At 43.4% G+C, this 26,797-nt stretch overlaps 1 protein-coding gene across 2 annotated transcripts; it reads right to left on the bottom strand.

Moving 5' to 3' along the window:
* Positions 1-681: 681 nt before the first annotated feature.
* LOC112222502 (neuronal pentraxin-1-like) lies at positions 682-19,712 on the bottom strand. Of its 2 annotated transcripts, none has more exons than XM_042305067.1 (5): positions 19,606-19,712; positions 14,169-15,046; positions 12,446-13,105; positions 2,189-2,368; positions 682-1,207 (listed from the first exon to the last, which is right to left on the bottom strand). In XM_042305067.1, exons 2-5 carry the CDS (start codon positions 14,946-14,948, stop codon positions 998-1,000), a joined length of 1,830 nt encoding a protein of 609 aa, XP_042161001.1. In that variant the 5' UTR covers positions 14,949-15,046; positions 19,606-19,712; the 3' UTR covers positions 682-997. The 2 variants fall into 2 exon arrangements, with proteins under 2 accessions (XP_042161001.1, XP_042161000.1); XM_042305066.1 differs by having other exon boundaries at positions 12,446-13,108; positions 19,606-19,711.
* Between the last annotated feature and the right edge of the window lie 7,085 nt (positions 19,713-26,797).

Here is a 26,797-nt window from a genome sequence, read left to right as displayed (position 1 = left end):
AAGCAATTAACTTGTTGTCCTGAATATAAAGTGTTATGTTTGGAGCAAATCCAATACAGAACATTACTGAATACCACTCTCCATATTTTCAAGCACAGTGGTGGCTGCATCATGTTATGGGTATGCTTGTAATCGTTAAGGACTGGGGAGTTTTTCAGGATTAAAAATAAATGGAATAGATCTAAGCACAGGCAATATCCTAGAGGAAAACTTGTTTCAGTCTGCTTTCCAACAGACACTGAGAGATTAATTCACATTTCAGCAGAACAATAACCTAAAACACAAGACCAAATCTACACTGGAGTTGCTTACTAAGCAGATTGGAATGTTCCTGAGTGGTCAATTTATGGTTTTGACTTAAGTCTACTTGAAAATCTATGGTAAGACCGGAAAATGGTTGTCTATGATCAACAACCAATTTGACAGAGCTTGAAGAATTATTGCACAATCCAGGTCTGGAAAGCTCTTAGAGACTTACCCAGAAAGACTCATAGCTGTAATCACTGCCAAAGTTGCTTCTACAAAGAATTAACTCAGGGGTGTGAATACTTGTGTAAATGGTTATTTCTGTATTTTATTTTCAATACATGTAAAAACATGTTTTCACTTTGTCATTATGGGGTATTATGTGTAGATGGGTGAACGTTTGTTATAATTTAATACATTTAGAATTCAGGCTGTAACACAACAAAATGTGGAATAAGTCAAGGGGTGTGAATACTTTCTGAAGGCACTGTATATATAGTCCATTTCATTATCAAAACATTTTAATTACATAATAGTTATAACACAGTCTCTGGGAATGGGGCTCTTCAGTCTTTCGGACTAAAAGGAAGGCATAGTTTTAGTCAGGTGGTAATATTAAGTGGAGTGGATTCTCTATCCCGTGTGATCTCATACCCCCTCTGGATCGGAAAAAAATCCTTCTTCGATAGGAGTACTTTTAAGTATGTGTGTAATATGGATCCATTGATAATGTCATAATAGTTGGTTGCCCTTAGTGACAGGGGTCGAAGGGGTACTTGGTGACCCCTCCGTGGAGCTCCACCACGTTCTCGGACCAGGTGATGACGTCCCCGCTGAGGTGGCTGTTGCAGGAGGCCAGGCTGTAGATGTCATGGGCCGTGAGGACATTAGCCCACATCTGGAGGTCAGAGATGTCCCCCATAAACGCCTGCGTGGCGTCGAAACGACCTCCCAGAGTGTCCTGGAGGAGAGAGACAAGGTAATGTTAGGCTCATTCTAAAGTTAGGATTTGGACTTAAGAAAGGAGCCATAAATGCATTTAAACTAAATGATGGGGTATGTTTGTGGCTAGCTTTGGATCACAGGATGCTGCTGAAGGAAGAACGGCTCACAATAATGTCCGGAACGGAGCTAATGGAATGGCATGTGTTTGATGTACTTGATACCATTCCACCTATTCTGCTCCAGCCATTACCATGAGCCTGTCCTCCCCAACCTCCTGTGCGTTGTATGTATGGTGTGTAGTAGTAGGTAGTAGTCTGCCTTCATTATATGACAAAACCTATCTGCTGCTCTAAATGAGACAAGGTCAGGGTTCACAGGTCAGAGGCCAGCATTACACAGTAATGACTCTGACCTTAACCCCAACCACGATCACTGTTTCTGAGAGAAAGCCCATGCTAGCGAAGTGACTGCTTTTGTGGTTGGTTAAGGGAGAGTGCACAACAGTCCCTCTGCTTGGGCTTTGTTTACACTGGTGGCCCAATTCTGTTATATTGCCCAATTATTGTAAATAGCTGAAAAGACCAATTAGTGGTAAAAAAAAAAAAGATCAGAATTGGTGTGCCTGTGTAAACATAGCCTTAGAGTTCTAGACAGTTGTGGCATGATACATAAAGCGAGGCTATACTAGGATAAGGGACTCAGTCAATAATAGGTGAAATTATGGGCTAAGGAGGGAAGGAAGGGAAAGGGGATACCTAGTCAGTTGCACAACTGAATGCATTCAACTGAAATGTGGCTTCCGCATTTAACCCAACCCCTCTGAATCAGAGAAGCGCGATGGGCTGCCTGGGAGCAGTTTGTTGCTGTTAACTGCCTTGCTCAAGGGGTTAATGAGTGAGGACGCAGGGTAAATGGCTTAGTGTGCACTTTTTGTCTTGTGTAATGCAGAAGCCTTTTGTAGACACTCAATAACCAACTGAAAGAATTTGAAGATTACCTGTTCCTGTCCGAGGATGAAGACCCCTCCAGGTTTGATGGGATGCCATGCGGACAGGTTCTCCCCAGAGCCCCTCTTCACCCCGTCCTGGTACGCCTCCCACTCACCGTCCCTCGTCGACCACGTCACACACACATGGTGCCACTTTCCATCGCTGATAGAGAGGGGCAGAGTCACGGCCTGGGGGGAAGGGAGGAGAGTAGGGATTGAGTACCACCAAGTTGACAGCACAAGGAGATAACTTGTGTGTTTCCAGTAGTAAACAGGTAAAGATTTGTACTACTTGATGACTTGATGTTGGTAGTAAATAAGTAGTTAAAACACTACAGCTTTACTACACAGGCTTGTCAATAGTAATCAAGTAGAGTTTTTACTACTTGATGTTGGTAGTAAATAAGTGGTCACACTACAGGCAGACAACACTGGCTTTTCGTGACCACCAAAGACAAGACAGGAAGTAGTTGGCTGTTGTTAGGTCGCTACTGTTTTTGCCCATCCTGAATGTAATCCTCTCCCATCCTTCGTCGTCCTGTCTTTCATAGTTAGCTCTTATGCTGACACCAGTTCCTTTAAGTTTTATGAATATTTTCATGTCGTTGTTTAGCCATTTAAATGACATTTTAGGAAATGAAAAAGGATCAGGAGAAATTCAGTAGTGATCAGTGGCGACACTACATGCACAAATGGCAGTAGAAATTCAATAGGGATTGAGTAGACATACAGCAGTAGGCTTTGTGTAGTAATTCAATAGTGAACATGTAGGAATTGTGTAGGTTTTAAGTAGTAAATACCCAAAAGTTCAGAAGTTACACAGAAGTGATTTAAATAGGAAATATGCATTGTTCACCAGTGATGAAAGGTCCCAATTTGTCACTCATTTACTATTTAAATGACTACATTAATCACTACTGGTTTACTACCCATCTCAACAGCAATCAAACAGTAAAACCAGTAGGGTTGTGTAGATCTTGTGTAGTTTTAACTCCGTAGTATTTTTTCATGAGGGCTGAGACCAGGGTTGTGAATTACTGGGGGGGGTCTCTAAATTATGCAAATTAACTACTCTCCTGTTTGTTTAAAATGTAGTGGTAAATATGTTTTACAGTGGTAAATATGTAAATAAATGTTTCCAAATGAAACAAATACCCCCACCTCTCTGTCATGGTTTAAACCATTTATTTTTATGTGGCAGCACTGTCCACTCAGTAGTGCTGAATTTCGGCCTAAGTTCCTTTACACATAGATTTTCCTTTGTACTTCCTTGTTTGCCATGCGTCCTTGATAAAAAAATGGCCTTTATTCCAATGCATTAGATTTATCCGTTGATTTATCATTGTTGGCGTTTGTCAGTCAGCTGTTTAGAGGCTCATTCATTGTTTTTCAGGTGCGTGTGAGTACTGGTGTTCTCTGTGACCGAGGTAAAAACAGATTCATGTTGGATATTCAATGGATATTTGCCTGTCGTTTTCCTTACATCCACCAATAGCCGTTAGAGACCATCAACACAGTGACAAATCAAATGTTTCAAATTTCAATAGCTCTTTAAGCATTTCTCCTAAATCTTTCAGAACGGGTTGTAGCTAACTCCATGGCATAGACACACATTGCACACACCTTTTTTTTGTCGGTTTATATCTCACACTATTTAAAATGATTTCTTTTAATGTATTTATTTTAACCTCAAACAAGGTTCATAATGTACACTCAGTGGGCCTACACATTGCACACCCTTTTGTTTGTCCATTTGCATCTCATGAGATTTCCCAATAATATTTTAAAGATTCAAATTTCAATAGCTTCTCTTAGTCTTATGACCTACAACCCTCAAACTACTTTCAGAATTTCCACCGAATAGCCTTATATGTAGCACAACCTTTTGTTTGTCCATTTTCATCTCACACAATTTTACATATATTTTCAATGTTTGTCAATGTTTCTAATTTCAATAGCTCCTTGGTCATGTGACCTACAACCCTTAAACTACTTTCAGAACATCCAGTCACTAGCCTTATATATTGCACACCCATTAGTTCATCCATTTTCATCTCAGTGATTTTAAATGAATTGTTCTGTTTTCCATTGTTCCAAATTTCAATAGCTCTCTGGTCATGTGACCTACAACCCTCAAACTGCTGTCAGAATATCAACTGACAAGCCTAATATATTGCACACCCTTTTGTTTTTCCATTCTCATGTCAAACGATTTTACATACATTTCTTACTTTCAAATGTCAATAGCTCCTTGGTCATGTGACCTACAACCCTCAAACTGGTGTCAGAATATCCAGCCGAAGCCAGCGTTCGATTCAAACCGTTGCGGTTTACAGTTAGCTAAGTATACGGGGGACGTGTGTTTAAATGTTTCACCATAGCCGCTCTGTGATCAGACTGATGAGAGTAGTACACTTTCATCAGCCTTCTCCCAGGACATAACTCCCCCCTCCCAGCCAAAGCCAGGGATGCGTTCGAGCCGTCATTCTCCGATTGGCTTCCTGTCAAGGTCAGAATTTGTTTACAAGAGTCCCGCAGCAAATCATTGAGTTTGGTGGAACCGCCCTCACATTTTCATGCTTGACCGAAAGCCCCATATTCCATGATTGGAAGAGCCCTGCTAGAAGGCTACCTCGTTATCTCCCTTACTAAGGCTAAGGACTCTTTAAGAGAGTCATTGTTACTCCCGCCGTTTACTCGTGCTTCATTGAATTTCTTCACTTTGACATTCTGAGCACTGGACAGAAATCACATCACGTCAACATGGGCCTTCGCAATGCTTTGTTTTAATTAAACAGTCGGATTCCCCTGGTCCGCACCAGTTCTAAGTCAGCTGCTAGGCGATGGCTGATGCGACCCGCCGGAGACCCAGCGCAAACAGGGCCGGCGAGCGCTGTAGCTGGGGAGATCCGCGAGAAGGGCCCAGGACGCGTCCAGAGTTGTCGCCACCAACTGCCGGACCCAATCCCCCACAGGTCCGCCTTTGGCCTGCCGACAGACACCACCCGATGAAGCCCCTCACGCAGCCCCTTGCGAGACCACACACGAGAGACTGAGAGATGGGCCGCATAACGAACTTACAACGGTGGCGAGAGGAGGGCGACGGAGCGACTGCTCCCCCAGCCGCGGCTTGAGCCCCACTTCACACCCCAGCCCGACCGACACAGCCCTTAGAGCCAATCCTATCCCGAAGTTACGGATCTGACTTGCCGACTTCCCTTACCTACATTGTTTTAACATGCCAGAGGCTGTCCACCTTGGAGACCTGCTACTGATATGGGTACGGCCCGGCACGAGATTTACACCCTCTCCCCCGGATTTTCAAGGGCCAGCGAGAGCTCACTGGACGCCGCCGGAACCGCAACGCTTTCCAGGGCCCATCTCTCGGGTCGATCCCATTCCAGGGCCCATCTCTCGGGTCGATCCCATTCCAGGGCCCATCTCTCGGGTCGATCCCATTCCAGGGCCCATCTCTCGGGTCGATCCCATTCCAGGGCCCATCTCTCGGGTCGATCCCATTCCAGGGCCCATCTCTTCCAGGGCCCATCTCTCGATCCCATTCCAGGGCCCATCTCTCGGGTCCCATTCCAGGCCCATCTCTCGGGCCCATTCCAGGGCCCATCTCTCGGGCGATCCCATTCCAGGGCCCATCTCTCGGGCGATCCCATTCCAGGGCCCATCTCTCGGGTCGATCCCATTCCAGGGCCCATCTCTCGGGTCGATCCCATTCCAGGGCCCATCTCTCGGGCGATCCCATTCCAGGCCCATCTCTTGGGTCGATCCCATTCCAGGGCCCATCTCTCGGGGCGATCCCATTCCAGGGCCCATCTCTTGGGTCGATCCCATTCCAGGGCCCATCTCTCGGGGCGATCCCATTCCAGGGCGTCTTGCCCTTCACAAAGAAAATAATACTCTCCCCGGGGCTCCCGCCAGCTTCTCCGGGATTGGTTGCGTTACCGCACTGGACGCCTTGCGGCGCCCGTCTCCGCCAGTCCATGGACATTCTGAAAGTAGTTTGAGGTCAGTAGGTAACAAATTAGAAAGTTTGAAAAATGTATGCAAAATCTTGTGAGATTAAAATTACAAACTAAAGGGTGTGCAATGTGTAGGCCCACCGAGTGTACATTCTGAACCTTGTTTGAGGTCAGTAGGTCACATGACCAAGGAGCTAATGAAATTCAAAAGTTTACTAAATTAATGTAAAAACGTGTGAGATGAAAACAGACAAACCAAAGTGTGTGCAAAATGGAAGGGTAGTCAGTGGACATTCTGAACCTTGTTTGAGTCCAGTAGGTCACATGACCAAGGAGCTATTGAAATGAGAAAGTTTGAGACATTTATGTAAAATCGAGCGAGATGAAAATGGACAAACTAAAGGGTGTGCAATGTGTAGGGCCACTGAATTCTGAAAAAAGTTTGTACTTTGTTTATGCACCCTAACTAATTCAACTAGGAATACAAAATGCTGTTCACATCTCCACGTTTATGAGCTTTGGAAAGCGAATTAATATCCAAATCATGAAAATAAGACATGCGCAATGTTGTGCGCAATTTTTCCAACATCATGATACTTATTTGGAGTCTGTGGCTCAAGTGGTTTGAAAGCTATTGAGGTTTGGAAGCGCAAATATTCCTTGAATATTCCACTTGAAACTGTCTTTACCTCGGTTTCTCTGTGCCATCCGTGGCCAAATATAGTAGACCATTTATTTCGCTTTATTATTTCTATCAATATTTGTTTTCTTTCCTGGATCAGCTGATGATGGTAGACACTATCACTAGACAACTAGTCTCCAGATAGACACCAATGTGCATCCAATCCATCCAACAAGTAGCTATACGTTAATGACAGTAGGCCTACAAGGTGACTCTTTGGTTAGAAGAGGATAAATGATTAACGTTCAATGTTCTAATTCAATTGTTAAATGCTTAATAATGATAAATAACACTGTCATCATTTTCATCAATGTAAGGACAGAAAGGAAGTGTTTTATGTCACACGATCTGTGAAGACTCCAAGCATTAACTCATTAACTATGGACTAACTCATGAACAAGGGTGGATTGTTTTGATTTATTTAACTCATGTATTATATTGGATGTAGGCTACCGGTTCTGTGTGTAAAATTGCCTCTGCTGAGAGGGTAGGCTAACAGAAGTGATGTAAGCCTACTGGAAGGTAAAAGGTAGGCTAACAGAAGTGATGTAAGCCTACTGGAAGGTAAAAGGTAGGCTAACAGAAGTGATGTAAGCCTACTGGAAGGTAAAAGGTAGGCTAACAGAAGTGATGTAAGCCTACTGGAAGGTAAAAGGTAGGCTAACAGAAGTGATGTAAGCCTACTGGAAGGTAAATGGTAGGCTAACAGAAGTGATGTAAGCCTACTGGAAGGTAAAAGGTAGGCTAACAGAAGTGATGTAAGCCTACTGGATGGTAAATGTAACAGGTTAAAGGCTAATACATTAAAAAGTATTAGTAAGTTCATAGTATGCTTAAAACATCTAAGGTTAAGAAGATGCATTCAGTATTAGTTGATCTTCATATAATTGTGTTAAAGTTCAAATCTGTCAAAGGGTACATATAATGTGTAAACGTTATATTGATTATTTTATTTTGTGGTGCTAAAAGTGTTCATCTGTCATCTACGAAATGCTCTTAATCTATGAGCCGGAGATCGATTGCTCTTCTCACCCATATTCCTGGGGAAAATCATTACACTAAACGTTGAATTGAGAATACAACACCGTATCACTCTCGTGATTATTTCTCCCCTGTTCTCAGGTACTTTGTTGATGATAAAAATAGTAATTTAAATGTTATAACTCGCTAACATGTCAAGAGTGTTTAAGGTGTGTCTTAGTAACGTCTTGAGGAAGTTAGAGTTAAGTTTGAAGAGAGTAATATTAGCCCTGCTCGGTTGAAGTGAAGAATAGCATCATACTGAGAGTAGCTGCCATTTTATGTCGATTGTGAATGAACATGTACGTTGTTAATAAGATATTTTGCTGTGTTAGTTGTATAATGGGTTTTCTGTTGTTTTGTAATGTGTTACTTTTGTGAAATGATTACACTAAACGTTGAATTGAGAATACAACACCGTATCACTCTCGTGATTATTTCTCCCCTGTTCTCAGGGGCGTAACACTAACAGAAGTGATGTAAGCCTACTGGAAGGTAAAAGGTAGGCTAACAGAAGTGATGTAAGTCTACTGGAAGGTAAAAGGTAGGCTAACAGAAGTGATGTAAGTCTACTGGAAGGTAAAAGGTAGGCTAACAGAAGTGATGTAAGTCTACTGGAAGGTAAAAGGTAGGCTAACAGAAGTGATGTAAGCCTACTGGAAGGTAAAAGGTAGGCTAACAGAAGTGATGTAAGCCTACTGGATGGTAAAAGCAACTGAATGTATAGGGAGCATTACTTTTTTATTTTTTTGTGACCGGCAATAAAGATAAAACACGACATAACTGTCTACCGGTAGATCTATTTGAAGTTCATGGTAATAGGCTTACACATTGTAGCCTAGTCTGGTAAGTTCACTGTGAGTTAGGATGACCAGACCATCCTGTTTATCAAGTGTCCAGACTTTTCAGGCTACAAAAAAGGTCCATTTGTCAGCAAGAAGCATCAATTAATGTAGGCCTAATCAATGGCAATGGCTGAATTTCAATAGGCACACTTCTTGGTGTTTTGTAACACATGTCTATTTCCATTCATCAAGTGGCGCGAGTATACAGTTGAAGTCGGAAGTTTACATACATTTACATACATTGTCAAGTCGGTTAGGACATCTACTTCTTGCACAGATATTTTTTCTAACAATTGTTTACAGACAGATTATTTCACTTTCACATAATTCACTGTATCACAATTCCAGTGGATCAGAAGTTTACATACACTAAGTTGACTGTGCCTTTAAACAGCTTGGAAAATTCCAGAAAATAATGTCATGGCTTTAGAAGCTTCTGATAGGCTAATTGACATCATTTGAGTCAATCGGAGGTGTACCCGTGGATGTATTTCAAGGCCTGCCTTCAAACTCAGTGCCTCTTTGCTTGACATCATGGGAAAATCAAAAGAAATCAGCCACGACCTCAGAAAGAAAATTGCAGACCTCCACAAGTCTGGTTCATCCTTGGAAGCAATTTCCAAACGCCTGAAGGTACCATGTTCATCTGTACAAACAATAGTACACGTATAAACACAATGGGACCGCGCAGCCGTCATACCGCTGAGGAAGGAGACGCGTTCTGTCTCCTGGAGATGAACGTACTTTGGTGCGAAAAGTGCAAATCAATCCCAGAACAACAGCAAAGGACCGTGTGAAGATGCTGGAGGAAACATGTACAAAAGTATCTATATCAACTGTAAAAGTCCTATATCGACATAACCTGAAAGGCCGCTCAGCAAGGAATAAGCCACTGCTCCAAAACCACAATAAAAAAGCCAGATGATGGTTTGCAACTGCACATGGGGACAAAGATTGTAATTTTTGGAGAAATGTCCTCTGTTCTGATGAAACAAAAATAGAACTGTTTGGCCATGATGACCATCATTATGCTTGGAGGAAAAAGAGGGAGGCTTGCAAGACAAAGACACCATCCCAACTGTGAAACACGGGGGTGGCAGCATCATGTGTGGGGGTGCTTTGCTGCAGGTGGGACTGGTGCACTTCACAAAATAGATGGCATCATGAGGAGGAAAATTATGTGGATATATTATTGAAGCAACATCTTAAGACATCAGTCAGGAAGTTAAAGCTTGATCGCAAATGGGTCTTCCAAATGGAAGATGACCCCAAGCATACTTCCAAAGTTGTGGCAAAATGGCTTAAGGACAACAAAGTCAAGGTATTGGAGTGGCCATCACAAAGCCCTGACCTCAATCCTATAGAAAATTTGTGGGCAGAACTGAAAAAGCGTGTGTGAGCAAGGAGGTAACCCCATGGAGGTACTGCCTACAAACCTGACTCAGTTACACCAGCTCTGTCAGGAGGAATGGGCCAAAATTCACCCAAGTTATTGTGGGAAGCTTATGGAAGGCTACCCGAAACGTTTAACCCAAGTTAAACAATTTAAAGGCAATGCTACCAAATACTAATTGAGTGTATGTACATTTCTGACTCACTGGGAATTTGATGAAAGAAATAAAAGCTGAAATAAATCATTCTCTACTATTATTCTGACATTTCACATTCTTAAAATAAAGTGGTGATCCTAACTGACCTAAGACAGGGAATTTTTACGAGGATTAAATGTCAGGAATTGTGAAAAAACTGAGTTTAAATGCATTTGTCTAAGGTGTATGGAAACTTCTGACTTCAACTGTACATGCAGTTTGGATGCAGGAATTATTTTGGAGTGGATGAACACGCATAGGTAGCCTACTTTTTGAAGTGATTTGTTTGACAATCAGATTAAAATATCATGACTGATTGTGTTAATGCCACATTAAAAGGTAATACATTTTTTACTACTTAAATGATGTCTTTAATATTAGTCACATACATTTTTTTTTAAATTGATAGAGACCCACAAAACCATGGTGTAATTCACACTCTGGCTGAGACTCTCTCCACCTGCTGTCTAAGTAAGCTGCTCTCTGACGTCATCGTCACGCCATTAAGACGGATCACTGGTGTCAGAAAGTCCATTCGGTTAACCTTCGGAGTTACAATGCTCTTCAGTGTAGCCTAGTTATTATATACTGAGCTTCTGAGCTACTGAGTCCAACAGGCCTTCTGGGCTAAACCTTTGGCTACAGAGACGTGGCTTACGTGGCTTTTATCCTCACAGCTGAAGTGTTAAAGCCAAGAGAGTTAAATAGCATCCACTCTGCCCATCTCCAAATACCCGTTCTAGCATACTATACTGAACAAAAATATAAACACAACATGCAACAATTTTAATTATTTTACTGAGTTACAGTTTATGTAAGGAAATCAGTCAATTGAAATGAATTCATTAGACCCTAATCTATGGATTTCACAACTGGGAATACAGATATGCATCTGTTGGTCACAGATACCTTTAAAAAAGGTAGGGGTGTGGATTAGAAAACCAGTCAGTATCTGGTGTGACCACCATTTGCCTCATCCAGGGCGACATCTCCTTCGCATAGAGTTGATCAGACAGTTGATTGTGGCCTTGTGGAATGTTGTCCCTCTCCTCTTCAATGGCTGTGCGAAGTTGCTGAATATTGGCAGGAACTGGAACACGCTGTCGTAAACGTCGATGCAGAGCATCCCAAACATGCTCAATGGGTGACATGTCTGTTGAGTATGCAGGCCATGGAAGAACTGGAGCATTTTCAGCTACCAGGAATTGTGTACAGATCCTTGGCTGCGGATGAATGGCACGACAATGGGCCTCAGGATCTCAACATGGTATCTCTGTGCATTCAAATTGCCATTAATAAAATGCAATTGTGTTTGTTGTCTGTAGCTTCTGCCTGCCCATACCATAACCCCACCACCATGGGGCACTCTGTTCACAACGTTGACATCAGAAAACTGCTCGCCCACACGATGCCATACATGTGGTCTGTGGTTGTGAGGCCGGTTGGAGGTACTGCCAAATTCTTTAAAACAATGTTGGAGGTGGCTTATGGTAGAGAAATTAACATTCAATTATCTGGCAACAGCTCAGGTGGACTATCCTGCAGTCAGCATGCCAATTGCATGCTCCCTCTAAACTTGAGACATCTGTGGCATTGTGTTGTGTGACAAAACTGCACATTTTAGAGTGGCCTTGTATTGTCCCTAGCACAAGGTGCACCTGTGTAATGATCATGCTGTTTAATCAGCTTCTTGTTAAGCTACACCTGTCAGGTGGATGAATGATCTTTGCAAAGGAAAGATTCTCACTAACAGGGATGTAAACAAATTTCTGCACAAAAGTTGAGAGAAATAAGCTTTTTGTGAGTGGAAAATGTATGGGTATCTTTTATTTCATCTCATGAAACATGGGACCAACACTTTACACGTTGCGTTTATATTTTTGTTCAGTGTAAATAGTATAGTATGCAGAAAAATATATAGTTTTATAAATAGACTGACATTTCCAAAATAGACTCCCACAATTCGTTAATTTTGGTACAGCACGTCAATTTCTCTGATTATCAGCTGTTGTCAAACATGTTGGAAAAGATGAAAAGACGAGTGAATTCCACTAGACCAAACACCAAAATGAGTATGCAGTTTAGGTATGTAATACACTAGGATGGGTATTCAGACATGGCCACTCTCTACTCAACGCTCTCTCTCCTCATCTCACCTTGTCATCCACCAACAGCTCCATGGGGTTGTTGCCCCACTCAATCAGCACCAGTTCGTTGGCCTGTCCTGGTACAGAGTAGGAGAAGGGGGTTCCCAGCCCGGGGCCTGCGCCCCCCTTTATCCACAGACACAGGGTGAGGGCAAAGATCTCGTGGAGGAGGGTCATCTTCACCTTCCCGTACATGTAGTTGGTTCTCATGGGGAAGCCGATCTGGAAGGCATCAGGGGTCTTGGTCTTCTTCCTGCTGTTGGTACCTGTGTGGTGCAGGTTATTCAGTAGAGAGTCCAGTTTGTTGTTGGAGTGCAGGCCAGCCCTGGGCCCTGGTATGCGATAACCCGTTCTCTGCAGGTAACCATGGCTATCTGCCTCGTTGTCGTGTTGCCCATCGTCATGGTGATCATCGGGGTGGTCGTCATGGTGACTGTCGTCGTGATGCCCGTCATTGTCATGGTGATTGTCATGGTGACTGTCGTCGTGATGCCCGTCATCATCGTGGTCTTCATGGTGCCCATCATCATGGTGATCGCTGTCATCATGGTGATTGGGGCTGCTGCTAAGGGCAGCAGCGGTGTGGTGCATCTGCTGCTCCAGAGCACTGATCTTCCTCTGGAGGAGCTCCTTCAGAGAGCTGGAGTAGGTGGTGGAGGTGTTCCTTGACTGCTGGGGAGGGAGACACAAACACTACCCTTATTTACTGTTGACTACAGTACGTACATTCTTTTTTTTTATTATGGTTGTGATTGAGAAACAGATTGAGAGATAAGTATTGCTATTTGACTGTTTTTACACCGTTGACTTGTGGTCTCTCTGTGGGACAGTGATGATAGACAGATGGCACGGGCAGCAGAGGGTACAGATCTGAGATCAGTGTCAATTATCATGATCTCCACTTACAGCCTGATAATCAGGCCACAAACCTGGACGACAAAGCCTGAATTACGAGAGAAAGCAAGAGAGAGAACAGATAGGAATGATCTGCCCTGCCCAGCTCCATCCAGCTACACTAATTTTACCCATCTACCAAGCTAACCTAACTATCTCTACCAATCTTAAACTCACCCAGCTAGCTCTGCCCTGCTCATCTCAAAGCCACCCAACCATACCAAACCCTACCAAGCGTACTCAAGCAGAATCCATTTAAACCGCCAGTGCTCAATAACCTTGTCTAGTGTGACCATTTTGACTTAGACAGGGTGATCATCCAACCCCACGGTTCTGCTCCAGACAGTCAGACAGGGCTGGCAGTGTAGCAGAGGAAAGGGACTATGGTGTTCCTGGATTGTTTTTACAAATAAAGGATTTTGATGCCAGAAAACAAGATGTAGAATTCTGTCTCGCATGGCAGGGTGGTACTTTCATGTGATTAACTGATTAACAGATGTAAATATCCCGAGCTCTTATTCAGCTTAATTTGTTTATTTGACCAAACAATCCAATGGCATGTGCATCACCTGACCTGAGACAAGACAAGGAAGTGACACGTGGAAACACATTACACCCCACTTCTTCTCTCGCTCTCTCTCTTTCTCTCTCTCTCTCGCATTATAATATAGTAATCTGCTATTTAGCAGATGCTTTTATCCAAAACAATTTAAAGTAATCCCTTAATCCTAATTTTAGTATCTGTCTCTCATCCCTCTGTCATTCTTTTATCTCTTAACTCATGACCCCATACTATCTCTATTATCTCTTTTCTGTACTAAACGGAACTCTCTCTCACCTGCAGGTTATCCATTCTCTCTTTAAGGGCCTGCAGCATCCTGCCCAGTTCCTCCGGCGATTTTGATGATATCATATCCTCTGGTGTTGCGTGTTTATCCTGCCCCCTGTTATGCCCACTGTCCGACCGGTGCTCCCCATTCCCAGGGTAGTGTCCGGCTGCATCCAAGGCATGGTTGTTGTTTCCATGGTGACCCTGCTGGTTGCCATGGTGACTGTTGTCAGCGTAAGGCAGTTGGCTGACAGCCCCTCCGTGATGAGATGGAGGTCCATGGTGGTCGTTGTGACCCCCGATGCCTGGCCCAGAGCCCTCACACAGGGTGAGCTTGGCGGTTAGCTCCCTGATGGTCTCTCTCATATCCAGGATGGTCTCTTTCTGCTGCACCAGGCTCTCTCTCAGGTGTAAAATACTGGTTTTAGCCTCCTCTGTCATTCCCCACCAGCCATTATTGTTCGGGGGCCCTACAGGAGGCCCGTGGTGCCCTGCCCCGCTAGGCCCCATGACTGGCCCCCCAGAGGGGAAGCAGGCAGGGTCGGTATCAGCAGGGACGGGAATGCAGATGAACCGCGGGTGGCCTCCATAGTCAGGCCCTGGCATGGCAGCGGTAGGGGAGATGAAGAGGAGGATGGTGGAGAGGATGAGTGTTTGAAAAAACGGCGAGGGTTTAGAGGTGCACTTGTGTCCCATTTTCAGCACTCTTTGAGTATGGTTTGAGGTTGAATAAATAGACTTCAACCTGTCTGATGTGAGTAAGTTTAACTCTTGAATTAAAAGCAGCATGTCCCAGAAAAGCTATTTTCCAATAGCTCTGTGGTCTGATACCTCTGAAAGTTTCTTATTTTATGGTGTGGAAGAACCAGGTTTGTTGTGGAAAGCACCTGCAAGAAAAGTATGAGGTTTAGAATGCAGCTGAGTAACTTTTGGTCTAGGACAGCACACGAAGTAGCAGGGACCGGTAGTTCCCCTTCTATTGCTGTGGATGCTGTTTGGAAGACTACAAGGCTGCAGTTGTAGGTATGGAAGCCAGTACTGTACTCTAGGCAGGGCCGTACACAGATCTTTAGTGGTCTCAAAGTGAGAAAAAGGGTGCCCCCTTCTAAAATGACCGTCATTCCATTTATATTTTTATACTGCTCCTGTAGCCAAATTCTGCATGATTTGTTTTAACATAGGCTTTACTTTTCTACCACAACACACTCACTCATCATACATTGTAGACTAAGCCAGCTCAAAGATGAAAGGAAGTTAGTTGATTATCTTGCTAGAACCACTACCTCCTGTCTCAGCCTCCAGTATTTATGCTGCAGTAGTTTATGTGTCAGGGGGCTGGGGTCAGTTTGTTATATCTGGAGTACTTCTCCTGTCCTATTCGGTGTCCTGTGTGAATCTAAGTGTGCGTTCTCTAATTCTCTCCTTCTCTCTTTCTTTCTCTCTCTCGGAGGACCTGAGCCCTAGGACCATGCCCCAGGACTACCTGACATGATGACTCCTTGCTGTCCCCAGTCCACCTGGCCATGCTGCTGTTCCAGTTTCAACTGACCTGAGCCCTAGGACCATGCCCCAGGACTACCTGACATGATGACTCCTTGCTGTCCCCAGTCCACCTGGCCATGCTGCTGCTCCAGTTTCAACTTCCACCTGACTGTGCTGCTGCTCCAGTTTCAACTGTTCTGCCTTATTATTATTCGACCATGCTGGTCATTTATGAACATTTGAACATCTTGGCCATGTTCTGTTATAATCTCCACCCGGCACAGCCAGAAGAGGACTGGCCACCCCACATAGCCTGGTTCCTCTCTAGGTTTCTTCCTAGGTTTTGGCCTTTCTAGGGAGTTTTTCCTAGCCACCGTGCTTCTACACCTGCATTGCTTGCTGTTTGGGGTTTTAGGCTGGGTTTCTGTACAGCACTTTGAGATATCAGCTGATGTACGAAGGGCTATATACAGTGCCTTGCGAAAGTATTCGGCCCCCTTGAACTTTGCGACCTTTTGCCACATTTCAGGCTTCAAACATAAAGATATAAAACTGTATTTTTTTGTGAAGAATCATCAACAAGTGGGGCACAATCATGAAGTGGAACGACATTTATTGGATATTTCAAACTTTTTTAACAAATCAAAAACTGAAAAATTGGGCGTGCAAAATTATTCAGCCCCCTTAAGTTAATACTTTGTAGCGCCACCTTTTGCTGCGATTACAGCTGTAAGTCGCTTGGGGTATGTCTCTATCAGTTTTGCACATCGAGGGACTGACATTTTTTCCCATTCCTCCTTGCAAAACAGCTCGAGCTCAGTGAGGTTGGATGGAGATCATTTGTGAACAGCAGTTTTCAGTTCTTTCCACAGATTCTCGATTGGATTCAGGTCTGGACTTTGACTTGGCCATTCTAACACCTGGATATGTTTATTTTTGAAGCATTCCATTGTAGATTTTGCTTTATGTTTTGGATCATTGTCTTGTTGGAAGACAAATCTCCGTCCCAGTCTCCAGGTCTTTTGCAGACTCCATCAGGTTTTCTTCCAGAATGGTCCTGTATTTGGCTCCATCCATCTTCCCATCAATTTTAACCATCTTCCCTGTCCCTGCTGAAGAAAAGCAGGCCCAAACCATGATCATGTTTGACAGTGGGGGTGGTGTGTTCAGGGTGATGAGCTGTGTTGCTTTTACGCCAAACATAACGTTTTGCATTGTTGCCAAAAAGTTCAATTTTGGTTTCATCTGACCAGAGCACCTTCTTCCACATGTTTGGTGTGTCTCCCAGGTGGCTTGTGGCAAACTTTAAACGACACTTTTTATGGATATCTTTAAGAAATGGCTTTCTTCTTGCCACTCTTCCATAAAGGCCAGATTTGTGCAAAATACGACTGATTGTTGTCCTATGGACAGAGTCTCCCACCTCAGCTGTAGATCTCTGCAGTTCATCCAGAGTGATCATGGGCCTCTTGGCTGCATCTCTGATCAGTCTTCTCCTTGTATGAGCTGAAAGTTTAGAGGGACGGCCAGGTCTTGGTAGATTTGCAGTGGTCTGATACTCCTTCCATTTCAATATTATCGCTTGCACAGTGCTCCTTGGGATGTTTAAAGCTTGGGAAATCTTTTTGTATCCAAATCCGGCTTTAAACTTCTTCACAACAGTATCTCGGACCTGCCTGGTGTGTTCCTTGTTCTTCATGATGCTCTCTGCGCTTTTAACGGACCTCTGAGACTATCACAGTGCAGGTGCATTTATACGGAGACTTGATTACACACAGGTGGATTGTATTTATCATCATTAGTCATTTAGGTCAACATTGGATCATTCAGAGATCCTCACTGAACTTCTGGAGAGAGTTTGCTGCACTGAAAGTAAAGGGGCTGAATAATTTTGCACGCCCAATTTTTCAGTTTTTGATTTGTTAAAAAAGTTTGAAATATCCAATAAATGTCGTTCCACTTCATGATTGTGTCCCACTTGTTGTTGATTCTTCACAAAAAAATACAGTTTTATATCTTTATGTTTGAAGCCTGAAATGTGGCAAAAGGTCGCAAAGTTCAAGGGGGCCGAATACTTTCGCAAGGCACTGTAAATAAATTTGATTTGATTTTGATGACTACCGTGGTCTATATAGTATCTGATAATTGCTGATGTAGACTAGATGGATCAGCTAGTTAGCTAGGCTATGCTGTCAAAACAAGCTAGTCTTTACTTGATTTGAATTTGTTCGGCTAACAAACAGTCAAACTGCAGTCGCCCCTGTCCCTGTCCCTGTCCCTGTCCCTGACCGTGAGGCAACACGTGCTACTAACCTACTACTGGCGGTACTCATTGTAAACCGATAGGCAATTCGTTGCATTTGAAGTTACAAGAGAGAGAATAGACTAAATGAAATAAAGAGTCATTGTTTTTTTACACGCACGTGCCTGACTGTAGTGCAATATTCCATCTGCAGGGTTGATGCATTCATTGGCTTTTGAGAGATTAATCAAGGGATTGGCCTGGAATAAAACAAAATCACAGAGTACAGATAGCACACACACCAGATCATCATAACAAAAACACAAAAAAATAAGTAAATCAGTAAGAAATAAAGTGAGCATCTAAGCCTTCACATTATTAAGAATAGAGTATGTTCTGAAATTCAAATGTTGTTTTTACTGGCTGCTTAAGAAATCTCTTGATGATCACTCACACCTTGTCATGCAAGTTCAAGCATCTGCTGCTCTTATTTCTATGACCAGCCCTAAAGTTTCTACACCACTTCCCTCGCAAGGGGAAAGGTTGGCAATGATCTATTGTGGTGTTACGGTCTACCATAGCAATCAGACACTCCTAATCACATCTAATCTAATCACCATTGGATGTATTTTTACAGTACCGTAAATAAAGATGTGTGGGCACGTGGGGTGACAGCTAAAACCGTGATGGCCACCTGTCGCTCCCAATCCAGATATTGTTTGACCCAATTCAACTGCAGAGTTCAACTGACAGTCATTCATATGGCCATAAAGAGAAAGAGAGATAATATCTAATATAATATACGCTTGAAGATGAGTTTGTGGCTTGAATCAGCTGTGTAGTGCTAGGACAAAAACCAAAACATGTACCCAGGGGCGGCCCCAGGACCGAGTTTGGGAAACACTGGCTTAGAGGAGAGCCAGATTGTCGAGCCACACAACCCTGTTTCACCCAATCTCAATTCTTTGGCCTTTTTAGCCCTACCTTTATTATCTTTCACAGATCTTCCAATTAACCTAATTACAAATACCTATTAGGCTGACAGAGTCGAGAGACAAGAACGTTTTCCTCTGCTTTGTGTGTGTGTGTGTGTGTGGGGGGGGCTTTACTTTATAGTAGGCCTACGTGCACCATATGGTTAAAGTGGGCATTGAAGTCAGTGATTACTGATACATTTAAAGCTGACGGGCACATTTAACACTAATTAGAAAAGGGCTGACCAACAAAAACCTAATATCTGCTCATATGGTGGCTACGTTTGCAATTAAGTAGAGTTTACCAAAGCCAGAAGGAGACCACCGGAGCATGACAATATAATTTCCAGGGATGGGTTGTCAATTACAATCTAATTGAGGATTTAATATTTTTTAAATTCCAGTCACCTCCTAGATTGAAGAACAATTGACCCCAATCCTGGCCTCTACACAGCACAACCAGAGTATATCTGATAAATGGGTAAAATTAATATCAATTGAGTTGAATTTCACTAAACAGGTTTACAAAGTTTGTAGATGACCCCTCGGTCAGTCAGAATGTAATGACAGAGACCCATAGAAACGCTTGTAGTAATGGATAGAAAGCATCACCTTGGAGAGAAATACACCTGTATCTAACATCAAACTGAACTTGAAATAATCTAATTCATCTTGGAATGAAAGTCAATAAATCCAATGTGAATGGTCATAATCTACACATTGTTGAACAGAAAGAAAGTGTCCTTACCTGAGAACCTGTGTGTCCTGCTTCTGTTCTGTTGGTCAGTTAGTAAATCCACCTCACCACATACACTGATCAGATTGGGAGATTTACTCCAGGGGAGTGTGTTAACACATCTCTCTCTCTCTCTCTCTCTCTCTCTGCTCACCCCAACCTTTCCAGTCTCTTTCTCTGTAGGCTATACTACATGCTGCAGGGTTGGGATCAATTCCATTTAGATTCTGTCAACTCTGGAAAGTTCATACCACTAATCGAAAAGGCAATTACATTTAATTAATCAATATGGATTTTCAATTTAGGAATTGAATTACGATTAATTTAGTGAACTTTTGTAGTTGAAATGGAAATAACCCCAACAACACTGGTGATACATTGCATTATGCTCAGAAGACACCTGCTGCATTTCTCATTTCCCACTGTCAACTTTACAGATTGTCAAGCCTTGAAATTGACCATGTACTCATCCACAAACACTAACACATACACTCTACTATCTTCACTGCCACACGCGGTGGTTCACCTACATTTTAACAGGATAATTGGCCTGATTAATCTGCCTGTATACTCCAGGCAGTCTGACTGGCAGCCTATAGCCTATAGCCCAGCCCTGTCCAGCACAGAGCCTTCAGACCAACAGATGGCTGCTCGTATTCAGGTCAATTAGAGGAACACGCTCAGCACACACAAACAAGACTCAGGCAAAGGCCAGATATACACTCAAACCAAATAAAATCCAGTGGTGTAAAGTACTTAAGTAAAAATAATTTAAATGACTACTTACAGTACCAGTCAAAAGTTTGGACAAGGGTTTTTCTTCATTTTACAATTTTCTAAACTGTAAAATAATAGTGAAGACATAAAAACTATTAAATAACAGATATGGAATCATGTAGTAACCAAAAAAGGGTTGACAAATCAAAATGTATTTTAGATCTGAGATACTTCAAAGTAGCCACCCTTTGCCCTAATGACAGCTTTGCACACTCTTGGCATTCTCTCAACCAGATTCACCTGGAATGCTTTTCCAACAGTCTTGAAGGAGTTCCCACATATGCTGAGCACTTGTTGGCTGCTTTTCCTTCACTCTGCAGTCCAACTCATACCAAACCATCTCAATTGGGTTGAGGTTAGGTGATTATGGAGGCCAGGTCATCTGATGCAGCACTTCCTCACTTAACCAGCATGGCTACCACAGCATTCTGCAGCGATATGCCATCCCATCTGGTTTGGGCTCAGTGGGACTACATTTGTTTTTCAACAGGACAGTGACCCAACACACCTCCAGGTTATGTAGGGCTATTTGACAAAGAAGGAGAGTTATGGAGTGCTGCATCAGATGACCTGGCCTCAGCATATGTGGGAGCTCCTTCAAGACTGTTAGAAAAGCATTCCAGGTGAAGCTTGTTGAGAGAATGCCAAGAGTGTGCAAAGCTGTCATCAAGGCAAAGGGTGGCTATTTGAAGATTTTTTAAATCATGATTTGTTTAACACTTTTGGGGTTACTACATGATTCCATATGTGTTATTTCATAGTTTGATGTCTTCACTGTTTTTCTACAATGTATAAAATTGTAAAAACAAAGAAGAACCCTTTAATGAGTAGGTGTTCTAAAACTTTTGACCGGTAGTGTATAAAAACATATATATATATATATATACTGAACTCTTTGGCCTGAATGCCAAGCATCACGTCTGGAGGAAACCTGGCACCATCCCTACGGTGAAGCATGGTGGTGTCGGAATCATGCTGTGGGGATGTTTTACAGCGGCAGGGACTGGGAGACTAGTCTGGATCGAGGGAAAGATGAACGGAGCAATATATATAATATATGTATATATATATATATATATATATATATATATATATATATATATATATATAGAGCAGGTTTTCATCAAGGATCTCTCTGTACTTTGCTCCGTTCATCTTTCCCTCGATCCGGACTAGTCTCCCAGTCCCTGCCGCTGTAAAACATCCCCACAGCATGATTCTGACACCACCATGCTTCACCGTAGGGATGGTGCCAGGTTTCCTGCAGACGTGACGCTTGGCATTCAGGCCAAAGAGTTCAATCTTGGTTTCATCAGACCAGAGAATCTTGTTTCTCATGGTGTGAGAGTTCTTTAGGTGACTTTTGGCAAACTCCAAGCGGGCTGTCATGTGCCTTTTATTGAGGAGTAGCTTCTGTCTGGCCACTCTACCATAAAGGCCTGATTGGTGGAGTGCTGCAGAGAAGGATGTCCTTCTCAAAGGTTCTCCCATCTCCACAGAGGAACTCTGGAGCTCTTTCAGAGTGACCATCAGGTTCTTGGTCACCTCCCTGACCAAGGCCCTTCTCACTCGATTGCTTAGTTTGGCCAGGCTACCAGCTCTAGGAAGAGTCTTGGTGGATCCAAACTTCTTACATTTTAAGAATGATGGAGGCCACTGTGTTCTTGGGGATCTTCAATGCTGCAGACATTTTTTGGTACCCTTCCCCAGATCTGTGCCTCGACACAATCCTGTCTCGGAGCTCTACGGACAATTCCTTTAACCTCATGGCTTGGTTTTTGCTCTGACATGCACTGTCAACTGTGAGCCCTTATATAGACAGGTATGTCTATTCCAAATCCAAATCATGTCCAATCAATTACATTTACCATAGATGGACTCCAATCAAGTTGTAGAAACATCTCAAGGAGAATCAATGGAAACAGGATGCACCTGAGCTCAATTTCGAGTTTCATAGTAAAGGATCTGAATACTTATGTAAATAATACTTATGTAAATTTTTATTTTTTTGCTATGGTATTGTGTGTAGATTGATGAGGGAAATGTTTTTATTAATATGTTTTAGAATAAGGCTGTAACGTAACAAAATGTGGAAAATGTCAAGGGTTCTGAATACTTTCCAAATGCACTGGAGTTAAATACGAGAGTCTATACACTCAACTAGCACCCTGGCCATGTTAAACTCTTGGTCTTCAACTAATCTCTTGTGGACAGACTAAACATAAACTGTGCATCTGACCAAATTACGCAAGATTTTAGCTCTGGGTTGACTGAGATTAGTCTTCAACAAGTAAACATTTATTAGAGTTCTAACTGATGATGATGTTGAATTCCTGACTGCCCCAACTGTTGTCATTCACTGGAATACATAATGGAGTAGAATTGAACTATAATGATAATTAATCATAGAATTGGAGAGGTGCTTTAATCAAACTGAATTCACATTTCACATTTCCAAGAGAGACCAAGGTTGAATTGTATCTAATAATTACAGAGTTTGATCCACATGAAAGTAGAATTCTGTAGATGCCTTACTATATAAGATGCCATCTGGTCAGGCCAGCTGGCGTTGAGGCACCGTGCCAGCGCTCACACTTAATCATATCCCATTTGATCAGATTAGGCAGATTGAAGCAGAATCCCTCTCTGAGAGGTGGTGAACAACCTGGTTAGCTTTTGTTATCCTCCAACACATGGCACACTCAGGGTGACTGTTCAGGAAATACCTCACACTCTGCACTGTCACAGACAGACAAAGACATACACAGACACAAACACACTGCACTGTTACACAGACACACACGACACTGCACTGTCACAGAGGACTGTAACTGAAAAAGAGAGAGACACACACACACCTATAAGCACATGATATCATTTCTGCCATAGAACATCATGACAATTCTGGAACACCATGACAATTCTGCCAAAGAACATCATGAGAATTCTTGAACACCATGACAATTCTGCCAAAGAACATCATGAGAATTCTTGAACACCATGAGAATTCGGCCATAGAACATCGTGAGAATTATGGAACACCATGACAATTCTGCCAAAGAACATCATGAGAATTCTTGAACACCATGAGAATTCTGCCAAAGAACATCATGAGAATTCTTGAACACCATGAGAATTCGGCCATAGAACATCATGAGAATTATGGAACACCATGACAATTCTGCCAAAGAACATCATGAGAATTATGGAACACCATGACAATTCTGCCAAAGAACATCATGAGAATTCTTGAACACCATGAGAATTCGGCCATAGAACATGAGAATTATGGAACACCATGACAATTCTGCCATAGAACATCATGAGAATTATGGAACACCATGACAATTCTGCCATAAAATATCCCTGGTGGAATTCTGTCATAGAACTTCGTACATATAACCCAATGAGTCAGTCCCAGTGTGAAGCGATAAGTCACTCTGATCTCCTTACATAATGAGAGATGAATACCTGGTTACATACTTACAGATACTCAATGTCAACAAAACAAAGGAGATGATTGTGGACTGCAGGAAACAGCAGAGGGAGCACTCCCCTATCCACATCGACGGGACAGTAGTGGAGAAGGTGGAAAGTTTTAAGTTCCTCAGTGTACACATCACGGACAAACTGAATTGGTCCACCCACACAGACAGTGTGGTGAAGAAGACGCAACAGCGCCTCTTCAACCTCAGGAGGCTGAAGAAATGTGGCTTGTCACCAAAAACATTCACAAACTTTTACAGATGCACAACCGAGAGCATCCTGTCGGGCTGTATCACCTCCTAGTACGGCAACTGCTCCGCCCACAACCGTAAAGGTCTCCAGAGGATAGTGAGGTCTGCACAACGCATCACCGGGGGCAAACTACCTGCCCTCCAGGACACCTACACCACCCGATGTCACAGGAAGGCCAAAAAGATCATCAAGGGCAACAACCACCCGAGCCACTGCCTGTTCACCCCGCTATCATCCAGAAGGCGAGGTCAGTATAGGTGTATCAAAGCTGGGACCGAGAGACTGAAAAACAGCTTCTATCTCAAGGCCATCAGACTGTTAAACAGCCATCACTAACATTGAGTGGCTGCGGCCAACATACTGACTCAAATCTCTAGCCACTTAATAATTAAAAATTGGATGTAATAAATGTATCACTAGTCACTTTAAACAATGCCACTTTATATAATATTTACATACCCTACATTACTCACCTCATATGTATATACTGTACTCTATACCATCTACTGCATCTTGACAGTAGGTGACATTGACCTGTAAGTCAAATTCACAATCTGAGGCCTGTGTGGCATTTATAGTGTCTGAGGTGCTACATTTGGCCCTGTGTTTGTTTTGGTCTTCTTTACCCTCCACCTTATAATAACAGACTGTTAGATCATGTCCTTCGATACAACTCTCACCCCGGGTCAGACATACTGGTGATTGTGTGATATAATGAGTATTTAGTATTTTTTATTAGGATCACTTGCTAAAGCAGCAGCTACTCTTCCTGGGGTCCACACAAAACATGAAACATGACATAATACAGAACATTAATAGACAAGAACACCTCAAGGACAGAAGTACCACTGCTACAACTTCTTCTCTAAGCCGGCCCTGGTATCTGATCTCACAGCACCAGTGTTCTGTAAACACCAGGAAGTTAAAGGAAACGATAACAGCAACCATCGCTGTCCATGTGTCCATGTGCCTTCAGCAGTCTGACGCCAATATTATCAACAAATAGGAACGTTGAGTCTAACATTTTAGTCGAAGATACTCAACAGCACCGACAGACACTGGCAGAATCATGTGTTTACCATCCGTGCCCTTGGTCCTCCTGTCTGACGTCAACATTCATTAGAACGTGCGTTGAAGATGTCGTTCCCATAGCAACGATTAAAACATTCCCTAACCAGAAACCGTGGATTGATGGCAGCATTCGCGTGAAACTGAAAGCGCGAACCACTGCTTTTAATCAGGGCAATGTGTCTGGTAACATAACCGAATACAAACAGTGCAGCTATTCCCTCCGCAAGGCTATCAAACAAGCTAAGCGTCAGTACAGAGACAAAGTAGAATCTCAATTCAACGGCTCAGACACAAGAGGCATGTGGCAGGGTCTACAGTCAATCACGGACTACAGGAAGAAATCCAGCCCAGTCACGGACCAGGATGTCTTGCTCCCAGGCAGACTAAATAACTTTTTTGCCCGCTTTGAGGACAATACAGTGCCACTGACACGGCCTGCAACGAAAACATGCGGTCTCTCCTTCACTGCAGCCGAGGTGAGTAAGACATTTAAACGTGTTAACCCTCGCAAGGCTGCAGGCCCAGACGGCATCCCCAGCCGCGCCCTCAGAGCATGCGCAGACCAGCTGGCCGGTGTGTTTACGGACATATTCAATCAATCCCTATACCAGTCTGCTGTTCCCACATGCTTCAAGAGGGCCACCATTGTTCCTGTTACCAAGAAAGCTAAGGTAACTGAGCTAAACGACTACCGCCCCGTAGTACTCACTTCCGTCATCATGAAGTGCTTTGAGAGACTAGTCAAGGACCATATCACCTCCACCCTACCTGACACCCTAGACCCACTCCAATTTGCTTACCGCCCAAATAGGTCCACAGACGATGCAATCTCAACCACACTGCACACTGCCCTAACCCATCTGGACAAGAGGAATACCTATGTGAGAATGCTGTTCATCGACTACAGCTCGGCATTCAACACCATAGTACCCTCCAAGCTTGTCATCAAGCTCGAGACCCTGGGTCTCGACCCCGCCCTGTGCAACTGGGTACTGGACTTCCTGACGGGCCGCCCCCAGGTGGTGAGGGTAGGCAACAACATCTCCTCCCCGCTGATCCTCAACACTGGGGCCCCACAAGGGTGCGTTCTGAGCCCTCTCCTGTACTCCCTGTTCAACCACGACTGCGTGGCCACGCACGCCTCCAACTCAATCATCAAGTTTGCGGACGACACAACAGTGGTAGGCTTGATTACCAACAACGACGAGACGGCCTACAGGGAGGAGGTGAGGGCCCTCGGAGTGTGGTGTCAGGAAAATAACCTCACACTCAACGTCAACAAAACTAAGGAGATGATTGTGGACTTCAGGAAACAGCAGAGGGAACACCCCCTATCCACATCGATGGAACAGTAGTGGAGAGGGTAGCAAGTTTTAAGTTCCTCGGCATACACATCACAGACAAACTGAATTGGTCCACTCACACAGACAGCATCGTGAAGAAGGCGCAGCAGCGCCTCTTCAACCTCAGGAGGCTGAAGAAATTCGGCTTGTCACCAAAAGCACTCACAAACTTCTACAGATGCACAATCGAGAGCATCCTGGCGGGCTGTATCACCGCCTGGTACGGCAACTGCTCCGCCCACAACCGTAAGGCTCTCCAGAGGGTAGTGAGGTCT

The sequence above is a fragment of the Oncorhynchus tshawytscha genome, linkage group LG23, assembly GCF_018296145.1.
Source record: "Oncorhynchus tshawytscha isolate Ot180627B linkage group LG23, Otsh_v2.0, whole genome shotgun sequence".
In the NCBI taxonomy this organism is placed as follows: Eukaryota; Metazoa; Chordata; class Actinopteri; order Salmoniformes; family Salmonidae; genus Oncorhynchus; species Oncorhynchus tshawytscha.
The sequence above is the reverse complement of the archived record's forward strand: the minus strand, read 5'-3'. Positions and strand labels throughout refer to the sequence as shown.